General features: G+C 43.4%; 2 protein-coding genes and 1 non-coding gene across 3 annotated transcripts; 1 reads left to right on the plus strand and 2 right to left on the minus strand.

The window, feature by feature from the left end:
• Positions 1-9,405: 9,405 nt before the first annotated feature.
• TRNAM-CAU (transfer RNA methionine (anticodon CAU)) lies at positions 9,406-9,477 on the minus strand. Its single transcript has one exon. It is a non-coding gene; the product is annotated as a tRNA-Met (tRNA).
• A 211-nt stretch (positions 9,478-9,688) lies between these two features.
• ILF2 (interleukin enhancer binding factor 2) lies at positions 9,689-19,623 on the plus strand. The gene is made up of 14 exons (XM_055584227.1): positions 9,689-9,833; positions 10,539-10,598; positions 10,809-10,851; positions 14,575-14,679; positions 15,064-15,141; positions 15,439-15,541; positions 16,026-16,091; positions 16,557-16,673; positions 17,153-17,231; positions 17,897-17,984; positions 18,390-18,451; positions 18,527-18,641; positions 18,856-18,946; positions 19,090-19,623. Exons 1-14 carry the CDS (start codon positions 9,829-9,831, stop codon positions 19,248-19,250), a joined length of 1,173 nt encoding a protein of 390 aa, XP_055440202.1. The 5' UTR covers positions 9,689-9,828; the 3' UTR covers positions 19,251-19,623.
• A 454-nt stretch (positions 19,624-20,077) lies between these two features.
• Positions 20,078-21,788, minus strand: SNAPIN (SNAP associated protein). Its single transcript, XM_055584228.1, has 4 exons — positions 21,597-21,788; positions 21,288-21,334; positions 20,938-21,056; positions 20,078-20,692 (listed from the first exon to the last, which is right to left on the minus strand). The coding sequence occupies exons 1-4, from the start codon at positions 21,737-21,739 to the stop codon at positions 20,591-20,593; spliced, it is 411 nt and encodes a 136-aa protein (XP_055440203.1). The 5' UTR covers positions 21,740-21,788; the 3' UTR covers positions 20,078-20,590.
• Positions 21,789-22,816: the final 1,028 nt, after the last annotated feature.

Consider the following 22,816-nt stretch of genomic DNA (forward strand, 5'->3'; position numbering starts at 1 on the left):
GCCATTAGAATGGTAGTATCTGCATATCTGAGGTTATCGATATTTCTCCTGGCAATCTTGATTCCAACTTGTGATTCTTCTAGCCTGGCATTTCACATGATGTACTCTGCATATAAGTTAAATAATCAGAGTTATAATATGCAGCCTTGCTGTACTCCTTTCTCAATTTTGAACCGGTATTCTCTGATTCTAACTGTTGCTTCTTGACCTGCATTCAAGTTTCTCAGGAGACAGGTGAGGTGGTCTGGTATTCCCATCTCTTGAAGAATTTTCCAGAGTTTATTGTGATCCACAGAGTCAAAGGTTTTAGTGTAGTCAATGAAGCCAAAGTAGATGTTTTTCTGGAATTCTGTTGCTCTCTCTAAGTTCCAGTAAATGTTGGCAATTTGATCTTGGTTCCTCTACCTTTTCTAAATCCAGTGTGTACATCTGGAGTTCTCTGTTCACATACTGCTGAAGCCTAGCTTGAAGACTTTTGAGCATAACCTTGCTATCATGTTGCTGCTGCTGCTGCTGCTAAGTTGCTTCAATCGTGTCAGACTCTGTGCGACCCCATAGATGGCAGCCCACCAGGCTCCCCCGTCCCTGGGATTCTCCAGGCAAGAACACTGGAGTGGGTTGCCATTTCCTTGTCCAATGCAGGAAAGTGAAAAGTGAAAGTGAAGTTCCTCAGTCGTGTCCGACACATAGAGACCCCATGGACTGCAGCCTACCAGGCTCCTCCGTCCATGGGATTTTCCAGGCGAGAATACTGAGCGCAATTGTATGGTAGTTTGAACATTCTTTGGCGTTGGAATGAAAACTGATCTTTTCCAGTCCTGTGGCCACTGTTGAATTTTCCAAATTTGCTGACATCTTGAGTCCAACACTTTAACAGCATCATCTTTTAGGATTTGAAATAGCACAGCTGGAATTCCATCACCTCGACTAGCTTTGTCTATAGTAATGTTTCCTAAGGCCCACTTGACTTCACACTCCCAGAAGTCCAGCTCTCGGTGAGTGACCACATCATTGTGGTTATCCCAGTCATTAAGACCTTTTTTGTATAGTTCTGTGTATTCTTGCCTCCTCTTCATCTCTTCTGCTTCTGTTAGGTCTTTACTGTTTCTGTCCTTCATCATGCCCATCCTTGCATGAAAAGTTGGCTTGATATCTCTAATTTTCTTGAAGAGATCTCTAGTCTTTCCCATTCTATTGTTCTGCTCTATTTCTTTGCATTGTTCATTTAAGAAGACCTTATCTCTCCCTGCTATTCTCTGTAAGTTTGCATTCAGTTGAGTTTATCTGTCCCTTTGTCCCTTGCTTTTTTGTGTCTCTTCTTTCAGTCATTTATAAAGCCTCCCCAGACAACCACTTTGCCTTCCTGCATTTCTTTTTCTTTGGGATACTTTTGGTCACTGCCTCAAGTACATGTTCCGAACCTCTGTTCATAGTTCTTCAGGCACTCTGTCTATCAGATCTAATCCCTTGAAACTATTCGTCACCTCCACTTTATAATCCTAAGGGATTTGATTTAGCTCATACCTGAATGACCTAGTGGTGTTTCCTACTTTCTTCAATTCAAGTCTGAATTTTGCAACAGGGAGCTCATGATCTGAGCCACAGTCAGCTCCTGGTCTTGTTTTTGCTGACTATATAGAGCTTATCCATCTTTGGCTGCGAAGAATATAATCAATCTGATTTTAGTATTGAGCATCGGTGATGTCCATGTGTAGAGTCATCTCTTGTGTTGTTGGAAAAGGGTGTTTGCTATGACCAGTGTGTTCTCTTGACAAAACTCTGTTAGCTTTTGCCCTGCTTCATTTTGTACTCCAAGGCCAACTGAAAGTGAAAGTATTAGTAGCTCAGTTGTGTCCAACTCTTTATGACCCCATGGACCGTTATAACGCCCACCAAGCTCCCCTGTCCATGGAATTCTACAGGCAAGAAAACTGAAGTGGGTAGCCATACCCTTCTCAAGGGGATCTTCCCCACCCAGGACTCCTGCATTAAGGGCAGATTCTTTACCATCTGAGCAACCAGGGAAGCCACTCTGAGGCCACACTTACCTGTTATTCCCAGTATCTCTTGAATTCCTACTTTTACATTCCAATTCCCTATGATAAAAAGAACATCTTTTTTGGTGTTAGTTCTAGAAGTTCTCGTAGGTCTTCATAGAACCTGTCGACTTCAGCTTCTTTGGTGTCAGTGGTTGGGGCATAGACTTGGATTACCGTGATATTGAATGGTTTGCCTTGGAAACAAACAGGCATCATTCTGTCGTTTTTGAGGTTGCCCCCAAGTACTGCATTTTGAACTCTTCTATTGACTATGAGGGTTACGTACTTCTTTTCTTCTAAGGGATTCTCGCCCACAGTAGTAGATATAATGATTATCTGAATTAAATTCGCCCATTCCCATGCATTTTAGGTCACTGATTCCTAAGATGTCGATGTTCAGTCTTGCTGTCTCCTGCCGTCTTGACATCCAGTTTACCTTGATTCATGGACCTAACATTCCAGGTTCATATGCAATATTGTTCTTTACAGCATCAGACTTTACTTTCACCACCAGACACATCCACAACTGAGTGTCGTTTCCACTTTGGCCCAGTCGCTGCATTCCTTCTGGAGCAATTAGTAATTGCCCTCCACTCTTCCCCAGTAGCATACTGGACACCTTCGACCTAGGAAGCTCATCTTCCAGTGTCATATCTTTTTGCCTATTCATACTGTTCATGAGGTTCTTGCAACAAGAATACTGGAAGGGGTTGCCATTTCCTCCTCCGGTGGACCACATTTTGTCAGAACTCTTCACTATGACCCGTCCATCCTGGGTGGCCCTGCACAGCATGTCTCAGCTTCACTGAGTTATACAAGCCCCTTCACCATGACAAGCCTGTGATACATGAAAGGGTTGGGAGGATGAGAAAGTTATTCTGTACAGAGAAAGAATTCTGAAGTATGTTTCCTACATATTTAGGAGAATTTTTAATATTGTTATGGTCTAGAGCAAACAGTAGCCCATAGGCTAACTTTAGACGGCAGGCATGTTTTATCTCACTTGTTCTCTCTCTCTCTTGGAATTGACCAAGAAAGTGGGCAATTAAATTACACACACACACACACACACACACACATTCGTGTATGTGTAATTTAATTGGCCCCCATTTTTATATCAGCAGGTGGCACATGAATATTTAGACTTCTGACTTGTCTTAAAATATTGGAGAGCTGGTGCATCTCTCTATGAACAATCATCTGAAACCAAGCATCCAGTATTTCTTCGAGATGAGTCTAGCTCATCACAGCTCCTATACACCATGTTGACCCATTTGCATCACTGGCTGCGGCACCAGTGTATGTTTTCAACCTTGATCTAAGATATAAGGTATATGGGTGCAAGAGTGACTGAGGAGGAGAGGCAAGAAAAATCTGCAGAGGGCAGATAATGCAAGCTTTGTGCGACAGGCTTAATGTCTTTGTCCTAAAGGGAGGGATCCAGAGGCTATAGAGGTAGATAGCAGATAGGGAAATAAAAAAATAAAAAATAAAATAATTTTATTGAAGTATATCTGTTATACCATAATCTGTACATTTGTAACATATATTACGATTTGATGAGCTTGGACATACACATATGCTGGTGAAACCATCACCACAACATCAAAGTAATACACATTTTCATCACCTCCAAAAATTTCCTTGTGTCCTTTTGTGTGTGTGTGTGTGTGTAAGAACACCTAAAATGAGATCTACCCTTTCAACAAAATTTGAAATGTATAATGTGGTCTTGTTCATTATAGGGCAATATCTTATAAGTAGAACCGATTGGAATTCAGGAAAAGAAGACAGCATACAAATAACTGAAGTCTAGGCAACACTGACCCATTAGTTGAGAAGCTGAAAGGTTTTGGGGGGGAAGATGACAATTTTAGTTTATTGGTTTTGAGGTGCCTGTAGATACCCAAGTGGAGGTATCCAATAAGCCATTGGAATAGTGGAACTGGAACTCAGGAGAACTAGACTAGAAATCTAATTTAGTAATTGAGCTTCCCTTTTACCCACGGTAGATTAGATAATTTGTCCAACCCTCAAGCTGAGCTGAAGAGAACTAAAAAATGGTAGATGAAATGCTTTTGAAAATCAACAGTCTAGGAAGACAGTGAGAGCATGAAAGGATAGGAAAGCAGGAGACCAGCAGTAGGAGGTCTTTTCCCCCTGGAGTCATTTCCTGATCCAAAATTGGTGGCAGAAAATACGCTACATGAGGCAAGTGAGACAAAAGTTGGAGTCCAAATGTCCCCAAAGATGATCACCCGGGGAAACCATCTTCCTATTGAGGGTTAGGATCCTGAAAGGCTGCACTCTTAGGGGAAACCCAGGAGTAGGGGAAACCAGAAGTAAACAGAAAATCCAGTCTTGAAATAGTCAAAAGCCCAAAATTAAGAACCAATTGATGGGTTTAAGAGCAAGTTAGACTCAAGTGAGGAGTAAGTAATGAATTGGAAGCAAGCATAGCAGATACCACTCAGAACGAAGCATGGACAAAAAGGAATGAAAAATATAAAAGAGGAGGTTAGAGGGAAAAAAAGAGGAGGTTGCAGACATAAAACATATCATGAGAAAGTCTGGCTGTCCTTTATTTGGAGCCAAGGAGGGAGGGAAATAATAGGGTAGAAGCAATATTTAAAGAGACGGTGGCCGAGAAGCTTAAAAAATATATACATCAAGCCACAGATTCAAGAAGCTCAACAAACCTCAAGATTAAAAAGAATAATCCATACCTGGAACCATCAGAGTGAAACTGCAGGAAATGAAAGATTTGTCTCTCAGTCGTGTCTGACTCCTTGTGACCCCATAGACTGCTGCACACCGGGCTTCCCTGTTCTTCACTGTCTCATGTAGTTTGCTCAAACTCATGTTCCTTGAATCAATGATGCTATCCAACCATCTCATCCTCTGTCCCCACCTTCTCCTTCTGCCTTTAATCTTCCCCAGCATCAGGGTCTTTTCCAATGAGTCGACTCATGTCCGACTCTTTGCGACTCCATGGACTGCAAACTCCAAGCTTCCTAGTCCTTCACTGATTATGGTATTAGGATCATAATTAAATCCATTAGTGAGTACCTGGCATCACTTATTTGTCATTGAAAATATTTACTATATAATACAATTTGCTGGATGTGAGAGTGTAATTGAAAAAGTCTTGGTCTTACTTTTAAATCTAAACCAAATTAGTTGGTGTGTGACACTGTGATTGTTGTTCAGTTGCTAACTCATGTCCAACTCTTCGCAACCCCATGAACTGCAGCACTCCAGGCTTCCCTGTCCTTCACTGTCTCCTGCTCAAATTCATGTCCATTGAGTCAGTGATGCTATCTGACCACCTCATCCTTTGCTTCCCTCTTCTCCTTTTGCCTTCAATCTTTCCCAGCATCAGGGACTTTTCCAATGAGTCTGATCTCCACAGCAGGAGGCTAAAATATTGGAACTTCAACTTCAGTTTCAGTCGTTCCAATGACTATTCAACATTAATTTCCTTTAGGATTGACTGGCTTGATCCCCTTGCAGTCCAAATGGACTCTCGAGTCTTCTCCAGTAGCACAATTTGAAAGCATCTATTCTTTGGTGCTCAGCCTTCTTTATGATCCAACTGTTAAATTCGTATGACTACTGGAAAAACCATAGGTTTGGCTGTAGGGACCTTTGTCAGCAAAGTGATGTCTCTGGTTTTTAAAATGCTGTCTGGGTTTGTCATAGCTTCCCTTCCAAGAAGCAAGTGTCTTTTAATTTCATAACTGCAGTCACCATCCCCAGTCATTTTGGAGCCCAAGAAAATAAAATCTGCCACTGTTTCCACTTTTTCCCCATCTATTGGCCATGAAATGATGGGGCCAGATGCCATGATCTTTGTTTTTTGAATGTTGAGTTTTAAGCCAGCTTTTTCACTCTCCTCTTTCACCTTCATCTAGAGGCTCTTTAGTTCCTCTTCATTTTCTGCCATTAGAGTGGGGTCATTTGCATATCTGAGGTTATTGATATTTATCCGGGCATTCTTTAAAATCTTTAAAGACAATCAGAAAAAAGAGGATTCCTTACTCTCAGAAGAGCAATCATTTGACTAACAATTCGTTTTTCATAGCAAAAATGGAAGCCATAAATAGTAAAATAATATTGTAAATGTGCTGAAAGAAAATGACTTCCAATTTAGAATTACATATCTAGAGAAAATGTCCTTCAAAAACAAAGGTGAAATAAAGATGTATTCAGAGAAGCTGAAAACAAGAAAGTTAGCCACCAGCAGAAGGGCACTAATTCTCAAGAAGGAGTATTATTCCATAGTGTGGATACAGGAAGGATTAAAGAGCTTTAAAAATGGTAAATCTCACTGACCATTGTCTTAGTAAGCATCAATGTCCTATGGGATTGAAAATATATATGGAATTTAAATTCTGTAAGCATATACACCTACACTTACCCAATAGAAACAATTGAATCACAAGAATCTTGTACAAAAATGGTCATAGCAGCTTTATTCATAAAGGCTTCAAACTGGAAACAACCCAAATGTATTAGCCCATGTCTCAGCCAGTCAGAGGTCCCGTATTCAACACAGGAGAATGGATAAACAAACTGTGGAGTATTTATGCAATGGAATGTGACTCATAATAAAAGGGAACAAACTGCTGACAGACGCAAAACTTCAGAAGAATTTTGAAATGGGTCAAGCAAAAGAAGCTAGACAAAAAAAGGGTACATAGGATGTGAGCCCTTTTATGTGAACAACAGACAAAAGTAATCTCTGATAATAGAAATTAGAATAGCGATTGCCTCTAGGAGAAGGGCAAAGGGGTATCAGTGAATTTTTTGAGGTGATAAAAATATTTTTTGTTAATCTGTGTGGTGGATACCTGGGCAAAACATATTACTCAAAATTAATCAAGCTGTAGACTTAAGATCTGTGCACTCTGCTGTAGTAAATAATCCACCAATATAGTACTTAAAGGAGTTATACAACAATATATACAATCCTGGAGGGAGTGATGGTGGTAAACGGAATTAAATTATTCTTGCATTTTTCTCGAGGAGGGAAAAGATTTTTATAAAATTAGACTTCGACAGTCGAGGAGGCGCGTCATAATTTTTAGGGTAACCGCTAGAAATGTAGAAAAAGAGTGGGAACTCTAAATTGACAGAAGCAGGGAAGGAATAATAAACAGTAATTAATGCAAAAGAAAGCAAGGAGGATAAACAGGATTATCAGATCAGATCAGTCGCTCAGTCGTGTCCGACTCTTTGCGACCCCATGAATCACAGTACTCCAGGCCTCCCTGTCCATCACCAACTCCCGGAGTTCACTCAAACTCACGTCCATCGAGTCAGTGATGCCATCCAGCCATCTCATCCTCTGTCGTCCCCTTCTCCTCCTGCCCCCAATCCCTCCCAGCATCAGAGTCTTTTCCCATGAGTCAGCTCTTCGCATGAGGTGGCCAAAGTACTGGAGTTTCAGCTTTAGCATCATTCCTTCCAGAGAAATCCCAGGGCTGATCTCCTTCAGAATGGACTGGTTGGATTTCTTTGCAGTCCAAGGGACTCTCAAGAGTCTTCTCCAACACCACAGTTCAAAAGCATCAATTTTTCGGCGCTCAGCCTTCTTCACAGTCCAACTCTCACATCCATACATGACCACAGGAAAAACCATAGCCTTGACTAGATGGACCTTTGTTGGCAAAGTAATGTCTCTGCTTTTCAATATGCTATCTAGGTTGTCATAACTTTCCTTCCAAGGAGTAAGCGTCTTTTAATTTCATGGCTGCAGTCACCATCTGCAGTGATTTTGGAGCCCAGAAAAATAAAGTCTGACACTGTTTCCACTGTTTCCCCATCTATTTCCCATGAAGTGATGGGACCGGATGCCATGATCTTCGTTTTCTGAATATTGAGCTTTAAGCCAACTTTTTCACTCTCCATTTTTACCTTCATCAAGAGACTTTTTAGTTCCTCTTCACTTTCAAGAAGAGATAAGAAAGTCTTCTTCAGCGATCAATGCAAAGAAATAGAGGAAAACAACAGAATGGGAAAGACTAGAGATCTCTTCAAGAAAATCAGAGATACCAAAGGAACATTTCATGCAAAGATGGGCTCGATAAAGGACAGAAATGGTATGGACCTAACAGAAGCAGAAGATATTAAGAAGAGATGGCAAGAATATACAGAAGAACTGTACAAAAAAGGTCTTCACGACCCAGATAATCATGATGGTGGGATCACTGACCTAGAGGCCAGACATCCTGGAATGTGAAGTCAAGTGGGCCTTAGAAAGCATCACTGCGAACAAAGCTAATGGAGGTGATAGAATTCCAGTTGAGCTATTCCAAATCCTGAAAGATGATGCTGTGAAAGTGCTGCACTCAATATGCCAGCAAATTTGGAAAACTCAGCAGTGGCCACAGGACTGGAAAAGGTCAGTTTTCATTCCAATCCCAAAGAAAGACAATGCCAAAGAATGCTCAAACTACCGCACAATTGCACTCATCTCACACGCTAGTAAAGTCATGCTTAAAATTCTCCAAGCCAGGCTTCAGCAATATGTGAACCATGAACTGCCTGATGTTCAAGCTGGTTTTCGAAAAGGCAGAGGAACCAGAGATCAAATTGCCAACATCCGCTGGATCATGGAAAAAGCAAGAGAGTTCCAGAAAAACATCTATTTCTGCTTTACTGACTATGCCAAAGCCTTTGACTGTGTGGATCACAATAAACTGTGGAAAATTCTTTGAGAGATGGGAATACCAGACCACCTGACCTGCCTCTTGAGAAACCTATATGCAGGTCAGGAAGCAACAGAACTGGACATGGAACAACAGACTGGTTCCAAATAGGAAAAACAGGATTATAGGAAGGACAAAAAGCACATAGTAATATGAGTTGATGTAAATGCAACCACAGTATATCCATATACGTGGCTGTGAAACTTTGCATAAAGGTGGAATCCGCCAGAGAGGTTGTAGAAAGGGGAAAGGAGAACAAACGACAAAAAGTGGCAGAGGGCTGGTCCTTCTCTCCTGTCGCTTCCCTTGCCCTGCTTTTCTGAGCTCTCTTTCCAAAGGCTGTCTCAGTTTCCCTTCTAGTCCCTCACCATCAGTACTTTCCCTCTCTGAGTCAATCAACATACATATTCATATCCGTTTCTTCTGCCTCAAGAGCCTCTGTGAACCACATCCAGACATGTAGTGTTCACAGTCACCCAAAATCCCTTCCTACATGATTTCGCTTGCCTTTTCCATTTCACTCGCTGATGGCAAAAACAGCTTTTAAAGGCTGCATTTTTGAGGGAGAAAAAAGTAGGATTTTGGTAGTTACATTCACTGAAGAGATTTAAAACAGAAAAACTGTCCCAGGAGAAAAAAAGAAAAAACATCACTAGCAGAGGATGGTTTCGATCCATCGACCTCTGGGTTATGGGCCCAGCACGCTTCCGCTGCGCCACTCTGCTGTGGTAGTGCGTTGTGTCCCAAGAATCATATAGAAAGGTCTCTGAATGCCAGCCATCCTAACTTCTTTACACAGCGCTCTCTAGTGTCTGCAAAAGGGAGTTAACGTCTAACCCGTTCTTATTGGCTAGTTACTGACATAGCAGGCCCTTTTCATTGGCTCAATAAACCGGTTTGCCAAAGCAAACCAATAGGCACAAACAGCGGGAGTACGGCGGGAGCCAATCGCGCTGGAGTTTATTGGGACACGCCGGCAAGCTGCCTCTCCAGTTGTCGGCTCCCCAGAGGAAAGGGGCGGTTGGTGTGGAAAGGGGCGGTTGGTGTGGCCTCCATTGTTCGGGATCTAGGACGCCATGAGGTAAGGGTTGTGGGGTGCTCTGGAGACGTTTCAGGTATTCGACCGAAAACTTTAGGAAGTTGGCCCGAAAGGAGTCGGCGGACTGGAAAGGGCCATGTACTTGGGGGTTGCACGGAAACCTGAGAACTCCGGGTCTAAGAGAGGGGGAGGTCGGGGGCAACGGAGGCGGGGAAACTTGGCCGGGGATGGGGGGTGGGGCCCAGGAGTCAGAGGCGGTTTCACTATTCGCTCTCTGGGGGTTTCAGATGAGAGGGTGTTCGCAGGTTCCAGGAGGAGCACCCCCACACCTCCTGTTTAGACTGAGACGGCTGGAACGTGTCTCATTCATCCTCAATGCCAGGCGCTTGACATGCACGATACGCCTTATAGATGCTTTTACTACATAAACGAATAAATAAGCAGTCACATTAGTCTCTGAAGTATTAGGGTTGGCGGGGCCCGGCGATTATGGGGTGTTTCTTGTAGGGCTCTCTGAGCCTCGTCAGTATTTAATGTGGTTTAATGTGATTCAGTTATCCAGTCATGGGGAGTGAGGCTGGACATTTGGAAGGTGTAGAAGTGTAAGTGAGAATGGGATCCTTTGGCTTCCAAAGGGAAGTGCAGAGCGATAGAGGTAGGTTAACTTGAAACCATACGGCCGGTATCGAGGAGATTGCTTCAACGAGGTGAAAAGAAAGTTAAAATATGTTAATAATGCATTTCTAGGGGTGACAGAGGCCGAGGTCGTGGTGGGCGCTTTGGTTCCAGAGGAGGCCCAGGAGGAGGGTGAGTGCCAGTTTTTAGCATTTGTGCCCGTTGGTTTCCGTTTCAGTCATCTATAGTTCGGAGTGGAGTAATCTTACCTGCCTTGTTGAGATCCAGCTGTAATTTAGAAGTATTCTTCTCATGCGCTCTTGATAAATGAGTTTGGCCCCATTATGTGAAGTCAGTTTGATTTATGTGGTGAGTAATCTGGATTGTTTTTCCGCTTTTTAGGTTCAGGCCCTTTGTGCCACATATTCCGTTTGACTTCTATTTGGTGAGTACCTTGGCCACTATTCAATTGTTGTTTCTTGGAACCTGGCGTCTCCCTGTTAATGAAGTCGTATGGTAGTTGGAGTAGAAAATGGGAGGTTTTGAGTCATCTGTGTTGCTTTGCATACAAAAACAGTGTAACCTGGGTGAGGAAGATAGTTCCTTCATACAATTGACAGTAACATGATTATAATCTTTGTTCTGAACAGTTAATTGTATCACTGCCTTCAGATCAGATCAGATCAGATCAGTTGCTCAGTCGTGTCTGACTCTTTGCCACCCCATGAATCGCAGCACGCCAGGCCTCCCTGTCCATCACCAACTCCCGGAGTTCACTCAGACTCACGTCCATCGAGTCAGTGATGGCTTCCAGCCATCTCATCCTCTGTCATCCCCTTCTCCTCCTGCCCCCAATCCCTCCCAGCATCAGAGTCTTTTCCAATGAGTCAACTCTTCGCATGAGGTGGCCAAAGTACTGGAGTTTCAGCTTTAGTATCATTCCTTCCAAAGAAATCCCAGGGCTGATCTCCTTCAGAATGGATTAGTTGGATCTCCTTGCAGTCCAAGGGACTCTCAAGAGTCTTCTCCAACACCACAGTTCAGAAGCATCAATTCTTCGGCACTCAGCCTTCTTCACAGTCCAACTCTCACATCCATACATGACCACAGGAAAAACCATAGCCTTGACTAGACGAACCTTTGTTGGCAAAGTAATGTCTCTGCTTTTGAATATGCTATCTAGGTTGGTCATAACTTTCCTTCCAAGGAGTAAGCGTCTTTTAATTTCATGGCTGCAGTCACCATCTGCAGTGATTTTGGAGCCCAGAAAAATAAAGTCTGACACTGTTTCCACTGTTTCCCCATCTATTTCCCATGAAGTGATGGGACCGGATGCCATGATCTTCGTTTTCTGAATGTTGAGCTTTAAGCCAACTTTTTCACTCTCCACTTTCACTTTCATCAAGAGGCTTTTGAGTTCCTCTTCACTTTCTGCCATAAGGGTGCTGTCATCTGCATATCTGAGGTTATCGATATTTCTCCCGGCAATCTTGATTCCAGCTTGTGTTTCTTCCAGTCCAGCGTTTCTCATGATGTACTCTGCATAGAAGTTAAATAAACAGGGTGACAATATACAGCCTTGACGTACTCCTTTTCCTATTTGGAACCAGTCTGTTGTTCCATGTCCAGTTCTAACTGTTGCTTCCTGACCTGCATATAGGTTTCTCAAGAGGCAGGTCAGGTGGTCTGGTATTCCCATCTCTCAAAAAATTTTCCACAGTTTATTGTGATCCACACAGTCAAAGGCTTTGGCATAGTCAGTAAAGCAGAAATAGATGTTTTTCTGGAACTCTCTTGCTTTTTCCATGATCCAGCGGATGTTGGCAATTTGATCTCTGGTTCCTCTGCCTTTTCGAAAACCAGCTTGAACATCAGGCAGTTCACGGTTCACATATTGCTGAAGCCTGGCTTGGAGAATTTTAAGCATGACTTTACTAGCGTGTGAGATGAGTGCAATTGTGCGGTAGTTTGAGCATTCTTTGGCATTGCCTTTCTTTGGGATTGGAATGAAAACTGACCTTTTCCAGTCCTGTGGCCACTGCTGAGTTTTCCAAATTTGCTGGCATATTGAGTGCAGCACTTTCACAGCATCATCTTTCAGGATTTGGAATAGCTCAACTGGAATTCTATCACCTCCATTAGCTTTGTTCGCAGTGATGCTTTCTAAGGCCCACTTGACTTCACATTCCAGGATGTCTGGCCTCTAGGTCAGTGATCCCACCATCATGATTATCTGGGTCGTGAAGACCTTTTTTGTACAGTTCTTCTGTGTATTCTTGCCATCTCTTCTTAATATCTTCTGCTTCTGTTAGGTCCATACCATTTCTGTCCTTTATCGAGCCCATCTTTGCATGAAATGTTCCTTTGGTATCTCTGATTTTCTTGAAGAGATCTCTAGTCTTTCCCATTCTGTTGTTTTCCTCTATTTCTTTGCATTGATCGCTGAAGAAGGCTTTCTTATCTCTTCTTGCTATTCTTTGGAACTCTGCATTCAGATGTTTATATCTTTCCTTTTCTCCTTTGCTTTTCGCTTCTCTTCACAGCTATTTGTAAGGCCTCCCCAGACAGCCATTTTGCTTTTTTGCATTTCTTTCCCATGGGGATGGTCTTGATCCCTGTCTCCTGTACAGTGTCACGAACCTCATTCCAGAGTTTATCAGGCACTCTATCTGTCAGATCTAGGCCCTTAAATCTATTTCTCACTTCCACTGTATAATCATAAGGGATTTGATTTAGGTCATACCTGAATGGTCTAGTGGTTTTCCCTACTTTCTTCAATTTAAGTCTGAATTTGGCAATAAGGAGTTCATGGTCTGAGCCACAGTCAGCTCCTGGTCTTGTTTTTGCTGACTGTATAGAGCTTTTCCATCTTTGGCTGCAAAGAATATAATCAATCTGATTTCGGTGTTGACCATCTGGTGATGTCCATGTATAGAGTCTTCTCTTGTGTTGTTGGAAGAGGGTGTCTGTTATGACCAGTGCATTTTCTTGGCAAAACTCTATTAGTCTTTGCCCTGTTTCATTCCGTATTCCAAGGCCAAATTTGCCTGTTATTCCAGGTGTTTCTTGACTTCCTACTTTTGCATTCCAGTCCCTTATAATGAAAAGGATATCTTTTTTGGGTGTTAGTTCTAAAAGGTCTTGTAGGTCTTCATAGAACCGTTCAACTTCAGCTTCTTCAGCGTTACTGGTTGGGGCATAGACTTGAATTACTGTGATATTGAATGGTTTGCCTTGGAAACGAACAGAGACCATTCTGTCGTTTTTGAGATTGCATCCAAGTACTGCATTTCGGACTCTTTTGTTGACCATGATGGCTACTCCATTTCTTCTGAGGGATTCCTGCCCACAGTAGTAGATATAATGGTCATCTGAGTTAAATTCACCCATCCCAGTCCATTTCAGTTCGCTGATTCCTAGAATGTCGACATTCACTCTTGCCATCTCTTGTTTGACCACTTCCAATTTGCCTTGATTCATGGACCTGACATTCCAGGTTCCTATGCAATATTGCTCTTTACAGCATCGGACCTTGCCTCTATCACCAGTCACATCCACAGCTGGGTATTCTTTCTGCTTTGGCTCCATCCCTTCATTCTTTCTGGAGTTATTTCTCCAGTGATCTCCAGTAGCATATTGGGCACCTACTAACCTGGGGAGTTTCTCTTTCAGTATCCTATCATTTTGCCTTTTCATACTGTTCATGGGGTTCTCAAGGCAAAGAATACTGAAGTGGCTTGCCATTCCCTTCTCCAGTGGACCACATTCTGTCAGATCTCTCCACCATGACCCGCCTGTCTTGGGTTGCCCCACAGGCATGGCTTAGTTTCATTGAGTTAGACAAGGCTGTGGTCCTAGTGTGATTAGATTGACTAGTTTTCTGTGAGTATGGTTTCAGTGTGTTTGCCCTCTGATGCCCTCTTGCAACACCTACCGTCTTACTTGGGTTTCTCTTACCTTGGGCGTGGGGTATCTCTTCATGGCTGCTCCAGCAAAGCGCAGCCATTACTCCTTACCTTGGACGAGGGGTATCTCCTTATCTGTTAATATTAGGGTACTGAGAGCATAAGTGTTGTACAATTGTCTCTTTTTTTGTGTTGTGGCAACAGAAAAATCTGCTGTATATTATTTTTGGTAAGTAGTATATAGTAGTTTATTTCTTGTTTAGTGTGAAATGGCTTTTCCCCGGGTCAAGCCAGCACCTGATGAAACTTCCTTCAGTGAGGCCTTGCTGAAGAGGAATCAGGACCTTGCTCCTAATTCTGCTGAACAGGTATATTCTGTTGGTTTTCTTCCTGAGATTTCATGAAGGAAGCTAGAGAAGTAAATAGCTACTTGGTGAGGCTACTGTTATCAGAGCCTGAACTCCATCATAGGTTTAATTATTCTTATTTTTCATTGTGGGTAAAGGGAGAGCATCAGGTAAATGTATAAACAGATTACATGTGCATTCATATTATTATTGGGGAATCTATCTTTGGGATCAAAAAGTTTTCTCTTCTGGCATATTCAAGGCTGGGAGGGTCAGGGTGCTCTCAGAATCCGGTGTAGGTGTTGATTCATCTCCTATTGAAGGAATTGGGGGAAATAGTCAAACTTGATGAAAAGTTGTTTGGTATTTCATCTGAGGGTATTTTTGTTTCCTGCTATCTTTCAGGCCTCTATCCTTTCCCTGGTTACAAAAATAAACAATGTGATTGACAATTTGATTGTGGCTCCAGGGACATTTGAAGTGGTGAGTTTTTGAAGATTTAGTCCTAGGAAAGGGAAGCCATGGTGTGTGAAAGTTTCCTTGGTTCCTGTTGCTTGATTCTTCAGATGCTTATTCAAAGCCACTCTTGGAATGGGAAAGTACAGTGGAATTCCTTTGTAGTGCTGGTCTTGGGGACCAGACTATCAGCTGGCCGTAATGAATCAGGCTTTTCATTGCTCATGTTGGCATATGATTTGAACTCTGCTACTTCCAAATCTGGGTAATAAGCTTCTCACTTCTAAGTTTTGTTTTTTCTTTCTTAAATCCCTTTTCCAACAGCAAATTGAAGAAGTCCGACAAGTCGGATCGTATAAAAAGGGAACGATGACTACAGGACACAATGTGGCTGACCTGGTGGTGATCCTCAAGATTTTGCCAACACGTGAGTGTGCCTCTCTCTGGCCACAGCAGCAGAACATGGCAGTTGGATTCGAGGCATCTAAATGTGTGCTGTATGTGAAAGAATCTATGACCAGTTACTGCAGGACAGACTTTGCTCCCCAGGGGCATTTGGGAGTGTCTGGAGATACTTGAGGCTAACGTCTTCAAGCAGAGGCCAAGGTTGCTGCTAAGCATCCTGCAGTGGACAAGACAGACCCTACCTCCCAACCCCAAACAAAGAATTATCCAGGCCAAAATGGCATTAGTCCCACTGATAAAAATCCCTACTGTGGAAAAAAAAGTGTGTGTAAAGGAGGAGGTGTCGCCGAGCCTTCAGTTTCTCTGTTTTTACAAACTTCTTGCAAAAGTGTGTATGCAGTTGCTTGTTGTTGCTCCGCAGGAATCAGAGTGCAAAGTAGCTTTGAGACTTATAGAAAGTCAACTAAAATAATTATGATCTTCGTTATCTCTTTCTCTCAATCTAGTGGAAGCTGTTGCTGCACTAGGAAACAAGGTCGTGGAGAGCCTAAGAGCACAGGATCCTTCTGAAGGTTTGAGTTTGTTGCTGAACATGTAATACAGTGGTCATAGAAGCCAGGTTTATAATTATAAGTACATTTTAACAAAGTTAGGTCAGGCTAGAAGGAAGAGTGAGTGCAGAGTTTTATGTTGGGGAAGTTTCTAGTGGAGATCACCAGCGTTCAAAATCGAATTGATTTCCCTTTTAAAATTCTGTGTTCTCAATTCTGACTCTGGACTGTTGCTGTTTTTAAAAACTTGGGACTTCCCTAGTGATCCAGTTGTTAAGATTTTACACTACCAATGCAGGGGGCATGGGTTCGATCCCTGGTTGGGGAACTAAGATCTCGTAGCCAAGTAAAAAATAATAACAGATAGATAGATCTGTTAGGTAAATCAATAGATAAATAAAATATCTATTCCCCATCCTCATCCTGGATTTACCTTTGGTCATCTAATAGAAATGTGAGTGCAACTTCTGATTTTTATTCTTTCAGTTTTGACCATGCTGACCAATGAAACTGGCTTTGAAATCAGCTCTTCTGATGCTACAGTGAAGATTCTCATTACAACAGTGCCACCAAATCTCCGAAAACTGGACCCAGAACTCCACTGTTAGTCCTTTTATTCCATTGCTGTGAAATTGGGGGAAATTCAAAACGTGGTATAAAGTGCTATTGAATTTACTTCATTTGTTGCTATTCCACATGAGACCTTTTGGGGACCCAAGTTTACGCCCAAACTTTGCTATTTTCCTTTGTAATTTGGAAGCAGTTTTATCAGCTTGCTAATGAAATTGTCAGAAACAGCCGGGCCAAGAAAGCAGTTTGAGGACTTAAGAAAAAGGACCAAGGACATATTTATGGAAGGGGTAGCCTTTTGGAGAAAACTGGGGCTCTTTCATGCTTCCACATCTGGTTTAGGGGAGGAACAGTGATTTGGGGATTTGCTGGTCTGGGGACATGGGGATTAGTTCAAGGAATTACTGTTATCCTGTCCTCCTCCTGAGTTCTTGGAGTGTGGCAGTGGAATTGAATTGCTGGCTCAGTAATCGGAATGTTTCATCTTGGTGGATGTCATGCTTGTCTTCTAGTGGATATCAAGGTGTTACAGAGTGCCTTAGCAGCCATCCGACATGCCCGCTGGTTTGAGGAAAATGCTTCTCAGTCCACGTGAGTCCCTCCCTATTTGAGTGATCCTAATTACATCCTAATCCTTCTAACTACATTGAACAGCCTGATAACCCAGTCTTATTCTGACAACTGTTTTTGACTGATTGTCTGTTGGATTTTGATTTTTTTTTTACCTGAAGTAATTGGTAGCTCAACTGGTAAAGAATCCGCCTGCAATGCAGGAGACCCCAGTTCGATTCCTGGGTCACAAAGATCCCCTGGAGAAGGGAATGGCTACCCACTCCAGTATTCTAGCCTGGAGAATTCCATGGACTATATGGTCCATGGTGTTGCAAAGAGTCAGACATGAATGAGTGACTTTCACTTCACTTCAAGCAACTTAGGTTGAGGGAAAGAAGGGAATAATTCTGGTAATAGCTTCAGCTCTGTGCCTTAGGTATGGAAGTAAAATCTCCTTGCTTTAATTTTTAAAGGTTATAGGATGCCCATCTTGTACAGTATATCCTTGTAACATTTATACGTAGTAGTTGGTGCCTCTTAATCCCATGGCCCCTGTTGTGCCCCTTCCCCTTCACTCTCCCCGTTTGTAACCACTAGCTTGTTCTCTGTATCTGTGGGTCTGTTTCTGTTTCCTTTTTGTTATATTCACTGATTTGTTTCATCATCTGTTACGGCTTTTAATTCCTGGTGCCTCTTATCTTCAGAGTTAAAGTTCTTATCAGACTGCTGAAGGACCTGAGGATTCGTTTTCCTGGCTTTGAGCCCCTCACTCCTTGGATACTTGACCTACTTGTAAGTAATGAAGGGCAACTGGAATTCCTGATCCACCCTATGAATCAGTAGTTAGTCTGAAACCTACCATAAAATGAAACTTGGTACAGATAAAAAGAAATCTTGGAGGAATGGAGGGACCAAAAAAAAAAAAAAGGAAATCTCATTAGTGGACAAGTAATCCAATAAAGATTCGATGTTTATTATTTCTTGGGCTTTTGGAGTATTCAATTAAATGGGTAGTTATTACTGCTTCTTTATCTTTTTCATTACTGTTATTAATGTAAAGGAGAGAAATTCCTGAATGAGCAGTCATTTCAAAACTGCTTCTTGAACATGAAAATTTTCTTCATGATGGTTTAAAGTTTTAATTTGTTTGAAGATAGAATTGCCGCTTTGTGGCACACTTACCAGATTTTCTTACAGGGACACTATGCCGTGATGAACAACCCCACCAGACAGCCTTTGGCCCTAAATGTGGCATACAGGTATAGCATGCTGCTTTGGGGTTGGGGTTTGACTGTAAGTTGTCTTGTGTGTTCTAATACCTCTCCATGTTTCAGACGATGCTTGCAGATTCTGGCTGCAGGACTGTTCCTGCCAGGGTCAGTGGGTATCACAGACCCCTGTGAGAGTGGCAACTTCAGAGTACACACAGTCATGACTCTGGAACAGCAGGTATTGGTGCAGCTCTGAAATGGTCCATTTCAAGAGGTCCCCCCTCTTGAATATCCCGTGTCAGAAAGCAATGGAAATGTGATCTTAGCGGTCAGAGATTTGGGGGTTTTCACAAATTTTGGTTTTGAAATTAAAAGTTTTCTTCATCTGTCATGAAAATGAGAAGGTATTTTGATTCTCCTTGCTAATTTACTCTTACTTTGCTCTCCCTCAGGATATGGTCTGCTACACAGCTCAGACTCTGGTCCGAATCCTCTCACATGGTGGCTTTAGGAAGATCCTTGGCCAGGAGGGTGATGCCAGCTGTGAGTGGCCACTGTGGGGCAGGGGTCCATTATGATGCTCTGTGATCCACAGAGTAACTCCGCTCGGTGGTCTCCATGTTTCCACTGTGTAGGTCATGACTTGCATGTGGGCTGCTTGTCAAGTCACCTTTTTTCTCTTCTAGATCTTGCTTCTGAAATATCTACCTGGGATGGAGTGATAGTGACACCTTCAGAAAAGGCTTATGAGAAGCCACCAGAGAAGAAGGAAGGAGAGGAAGAGGAGGAGAATACAGAAGAGCCACCTCAAGGAGAGGAAGAGGAAAGCATGGAGACTCAGGAGTGACCTCCATATCTCTTCACCACCCCCTTTCTTACCCAAGGGGAAGGCTGGAGCCTAAACTGACTGCTCCTGGGCTTTATGTGGTGGCATTTCTGAGGGAGTAAGGGAGACAGAAAGGAAGATTTAAAGAAAAACTTGTAGAAGGAGTGTCATTCCACTGGGTTCTGAAACTGTCTTTAGTAATCAGAAGTCTCCCGTTTATGACCTGTGCCATCCATCTACAGTGAAGCAAGATACCAACTTTTCTTCCTAATATTCTAGAATCCCCAGCTCCTGAAACTTCTCTCAGCCAGTACTTTGTTGTTGAAATGTTGTGAACTGTGTTTGGATTTTTTTTTTTTTTCTAAGAAAAAAGATTAAAGTACTTCCTAGTAGGGCTCTTGGTACTGTTTTTCCTTGGCATCTGGCAATCGTTTTGCTTCCATTTACTTTCTGTACTCTTCACTGCAAATGATACTTGAGTTTTTTCACTGTGAATGCTAGATCTCAATTTAAAGCTATATTTGAATTAATGTAGAAGACTCTTGGCCCCACTCCAGTACTCTTGCCTGGAAAATGCCATGGATGGAGGAGCCTGGTAGGCTGCAGTCCATGGGGCCGCTAAGAGTCAGACACGACTGAGCGACTTCACTTTCACTTTTTACTTTCATGTATTGGAGAAGGAAATGGCAACCCACTCCAGTGTTCTTGCCTGGAGAATCCCAGGGACGGGGCAGCCTGGTGGGCTGCCGTCTATGGGGTCACACAGAGTCGGACACGACTGAGGTGACTTAGCAGCAGCAGCAGCAGAAGACTCTTGGAACACTTCCATATACCAGAGTAAACTGGAATACCATTTATGCATTTATTGAATGAAATATTTCTAGCAACACTGCTACAGTAGTCAAGCCAGTGCAGTCAACAAAAGGGGGTAGATTGGTTATTCACCTTGACTTTGCCTGTCCTTTCCTCTCAATCCTTAGTGTAAACAAACCAAAATTGGAAGTCACAGAGGACATTCTGCCCAGGTCCAATGACCTGGCATGTAACAGGAAGCCCCTCCCTTGGTAATGAGGCTCAGAGATGGTACAGGAAGTGGGCCTTGACACAGCTTAGAAAAAAAATGCAGAAGCCTCAACTCGTTCCTGGAAGTAAGAGCCATAATAAATCCTTTGGGATCCTGAGTCCTGCTGTACACAGGTTTCTTTGGGCCCCACATAAATGGGTAAGACTCTGAAGTGTTTCAAACAAACCACAGGGCTCCCTTTTTGATGCCCCAACACCTACAGGGAGTCCTAGAGGAGACAGGCAGCTGGGGAATAGTAGTCGTGCTACACTGCAGCCATGGGCTGTCTTCTGGCCTGTTACTTGCTTGGGGAACCAGAGGGGTATACTCCTGAATCCAACATTGCTCTCCTTCGGGCTGTTTCCTTGGCCACGCTGTGGTTTAGTCTTCTCAGCCGTTCCTGCAAAACAAGATTTGGAATCAGAAAACTGCCCTGTCAAAGGATTTTGAGCTCGCTGTCAACTAGGTGCTGGAAAATATCTTAGGCTTGCTTCATCTCAAGGTTAAGAACAGTAAGTTTTAGTTGACAACTCCCTTTCCCCAAAGACTAAAAATGACGGTGACTTTCATTGTGTTGGGGACTTTATGACACCTTTTGAAAATCGGAAAGTACCTTGAATTACTGTTCGTAGGAAACTCCTTTACCTGGGCATTCTGTAGGATGTTATTGACCAAGACGACTCGTCGTCGCGCATTAAGGAGCTTCTTCACATAGGGGTCGAGATCCAGGGCCACTTTCTGATCCTCATTGATACGGCACAGTTCTGGGAGACGGAAGGAAGAGGCAACTAAACACCTAATGGCCTTGTTCTTGGAACGAGTAAGCTAGTAAATGTTATGGAAAACACTCTTTACCACATGGATACTGTCACTAGAAACTTAGGAGTCAGTCAGCAGCCCTAGAAGCAAGTGAGAGAAACCTAGCCCAAGACGTTAGCAAAACAAGGTACTGAAGTCAGCTGTAGGATCCTGGGTATACAGGGATGCTTACTCACCGGTGGCTAGGTTGTCAATTTGTTCCCGGAGCTCTACTTGGCTCTCTCTGCAAAGAGGTACGAGGCCTACATGGTCAGACAGTTAATGAATAAAAAACCTTCCCTGTGTGTTTCCCAAGTGCTTAGAGAAGCCAGCTTCTGCCTCCACCTGCACGCCCTCCCGCCAGTCGGCCCCGCCTCCAATCTGTTTCCCCGCTTCTAGTCCCACCAGAAGGCCAGCGAACTCATCTTGTCTCCGCCCTTTCTTGGTCCCGCCCCTAAAAAGCCAAATCAAGGCGAGGCCCCGCCCGTTGCTGCCCTCCAGGGCACCTGACGGCGTGGACGTGAGAGTCAAGTTGCTGCACAGCCGGTCTCAGGAACTCGAGGAGTCCCTCGGCGAAGAGGTCGCGGCCTGCGGGCCCCGCCACGGGCGTCCCTGCACCGGACACAGCGGCGGAACCAGCCCCCGCCATCACGAACTGCCCTTACGCCCGGAACCCGCCGCGAAGGCCGCCGGGAACTTAAGCCGCACCAAAGCGCCGCCAGGGGGCGCCCGGGGAGTGCCGGTTCCGACCCTGCGAGGGGTTTCTGGGAAATGCAGTCTCTGGAGCCAGAGGGGCGGGGCGGGACGGAGATAAGTGAAGGGACAGAACCTAGAGCTACTGGGAGTTGTAGTTCTTTGTAGGCTTTGAAGTGACTGGTGGAGAAAGTTTCCAGACTTCTAGAGCTGAAAGTGAAAGTGAAGTCGCGCAGTCGTGCCCGACTCTTTGCGACCCAGTGGACTGTAGCCTGCCAGGCTCTTCCGTCCATGGGATTTTCCAGGCAAGAATACTGGAGTGAGTTGCCATTTCCTTCTCCAGGAAATCTTCCCGACTCAGGGATTGAACCCGGGTTTCCCCCATTGTAGGCAGACGTCTCAGCCACCAGGGAAGTCCAAAGGAACCGTTTTGGGGGTGGTACTTTTTGTTTTCTCCAAAGTTGAAAAATAATTGCTTATATACCCTATTGTTCATAGCTTTCCCATGTTAATTTTGTGGAAAATCCAAATGATAGTATATTTCTAAATTTAAGTGTATTTTTAATGGCACTAAAACATATACAAAACTGAATCTGAATATTATTCACCCTTAAGAAGGAATGAAATTCTTGTGTGTGCTATGATATGGGTTAAATGTGAAGACATTGTGCTAAGTGAGATAAGCCAGACACAGAAGGTCAAATATTTAATAGTCCTGCTTATATGAAGTACCTACAGCAGTCAGATTCATGGAGCTAAAATGTGGTTCTATCAGAACAGTGTTGTCAGGGGCTGAGGGGAATGGGGATTTGTTGCTCAACAGATACAGTTTCAGTATTTGTTGTTCAGTCGCTCAGTCGTGTCCGACTCTTTATGACCCCATGGACTGCAGCATGCCAGGCTTCCTGTCCATCACCATCTCCCAGAGCTTGCTCATACTCATGACCATTGAGTCAGTGATGCCATCCAACCATCTCATCCTCTGTTGTCCCCTTCTCCTCCTGCTTCAATCTTTCCCAGCATCAGGGTCTTT

This window comes from Bubalus kerabau, chromosome 6, assembly GCF_029407905.1.
Source record: "Bubalus kerabau isolate K-KA32 ecotype Philippines breed swamp buffalo chromosome 6, PCC_UOA_SB_1v2, whole genome shotgun sequence".
Taxonomy (NCBI): Eukaryota; Metazoa; Chordata; class Mammalia; order Artiodactyla; family Bovidae; genus Bubalus; species Bubalus kerabau.

What these genes read in the sequence shown, in the direction of transcription:
- ILF2 (XM_055584227.1), top strand. An exon ending in TCATGACTCTGGAACAGCAG is followed by an intron (nt 18,642 to 18,855) that starts GTATTGGTGCAG and finishes GCTCTCCCTCAG; the next exon opens with GATATGGTCTGCTACACAGC. An exon ending in CCAGGAGGGTGATGCCAGCT is followed by an intron (nt 18,947 to 19,089) that starts GTGAGTGGCCAC and finishes TTTCTCTTCTAG; the next exon opens with ATCTTGCTTCTGAAATATCT.
- SNAPIN (XM_055584228.1), bottom strand. Translation starts at nt 21,739, where the DNA reads ATGGCGGGGGCTGGTTCCGCCGCTGTGTCCGGTGCAGGGACGCCCGTG. An exon ending in TCTCACGTCCACGCCGTCAG is followed by an intron (nt 21,335 to 21,596) that starts GTGCCCTGGAGG and finishes ACCTCTTTGCAG; the next exon opens with AGAGAGCCAAGTAGAGCTCC. An exon ending in ACATCCTACAGAATGCCCAG is followed by an intron (nt 20,693 to 20,937) that starts GTAAAGGAGTTT and finishes CTTGTTTTGCAG; the next exon opens with GAACGGCTGAGAAGACTAAA.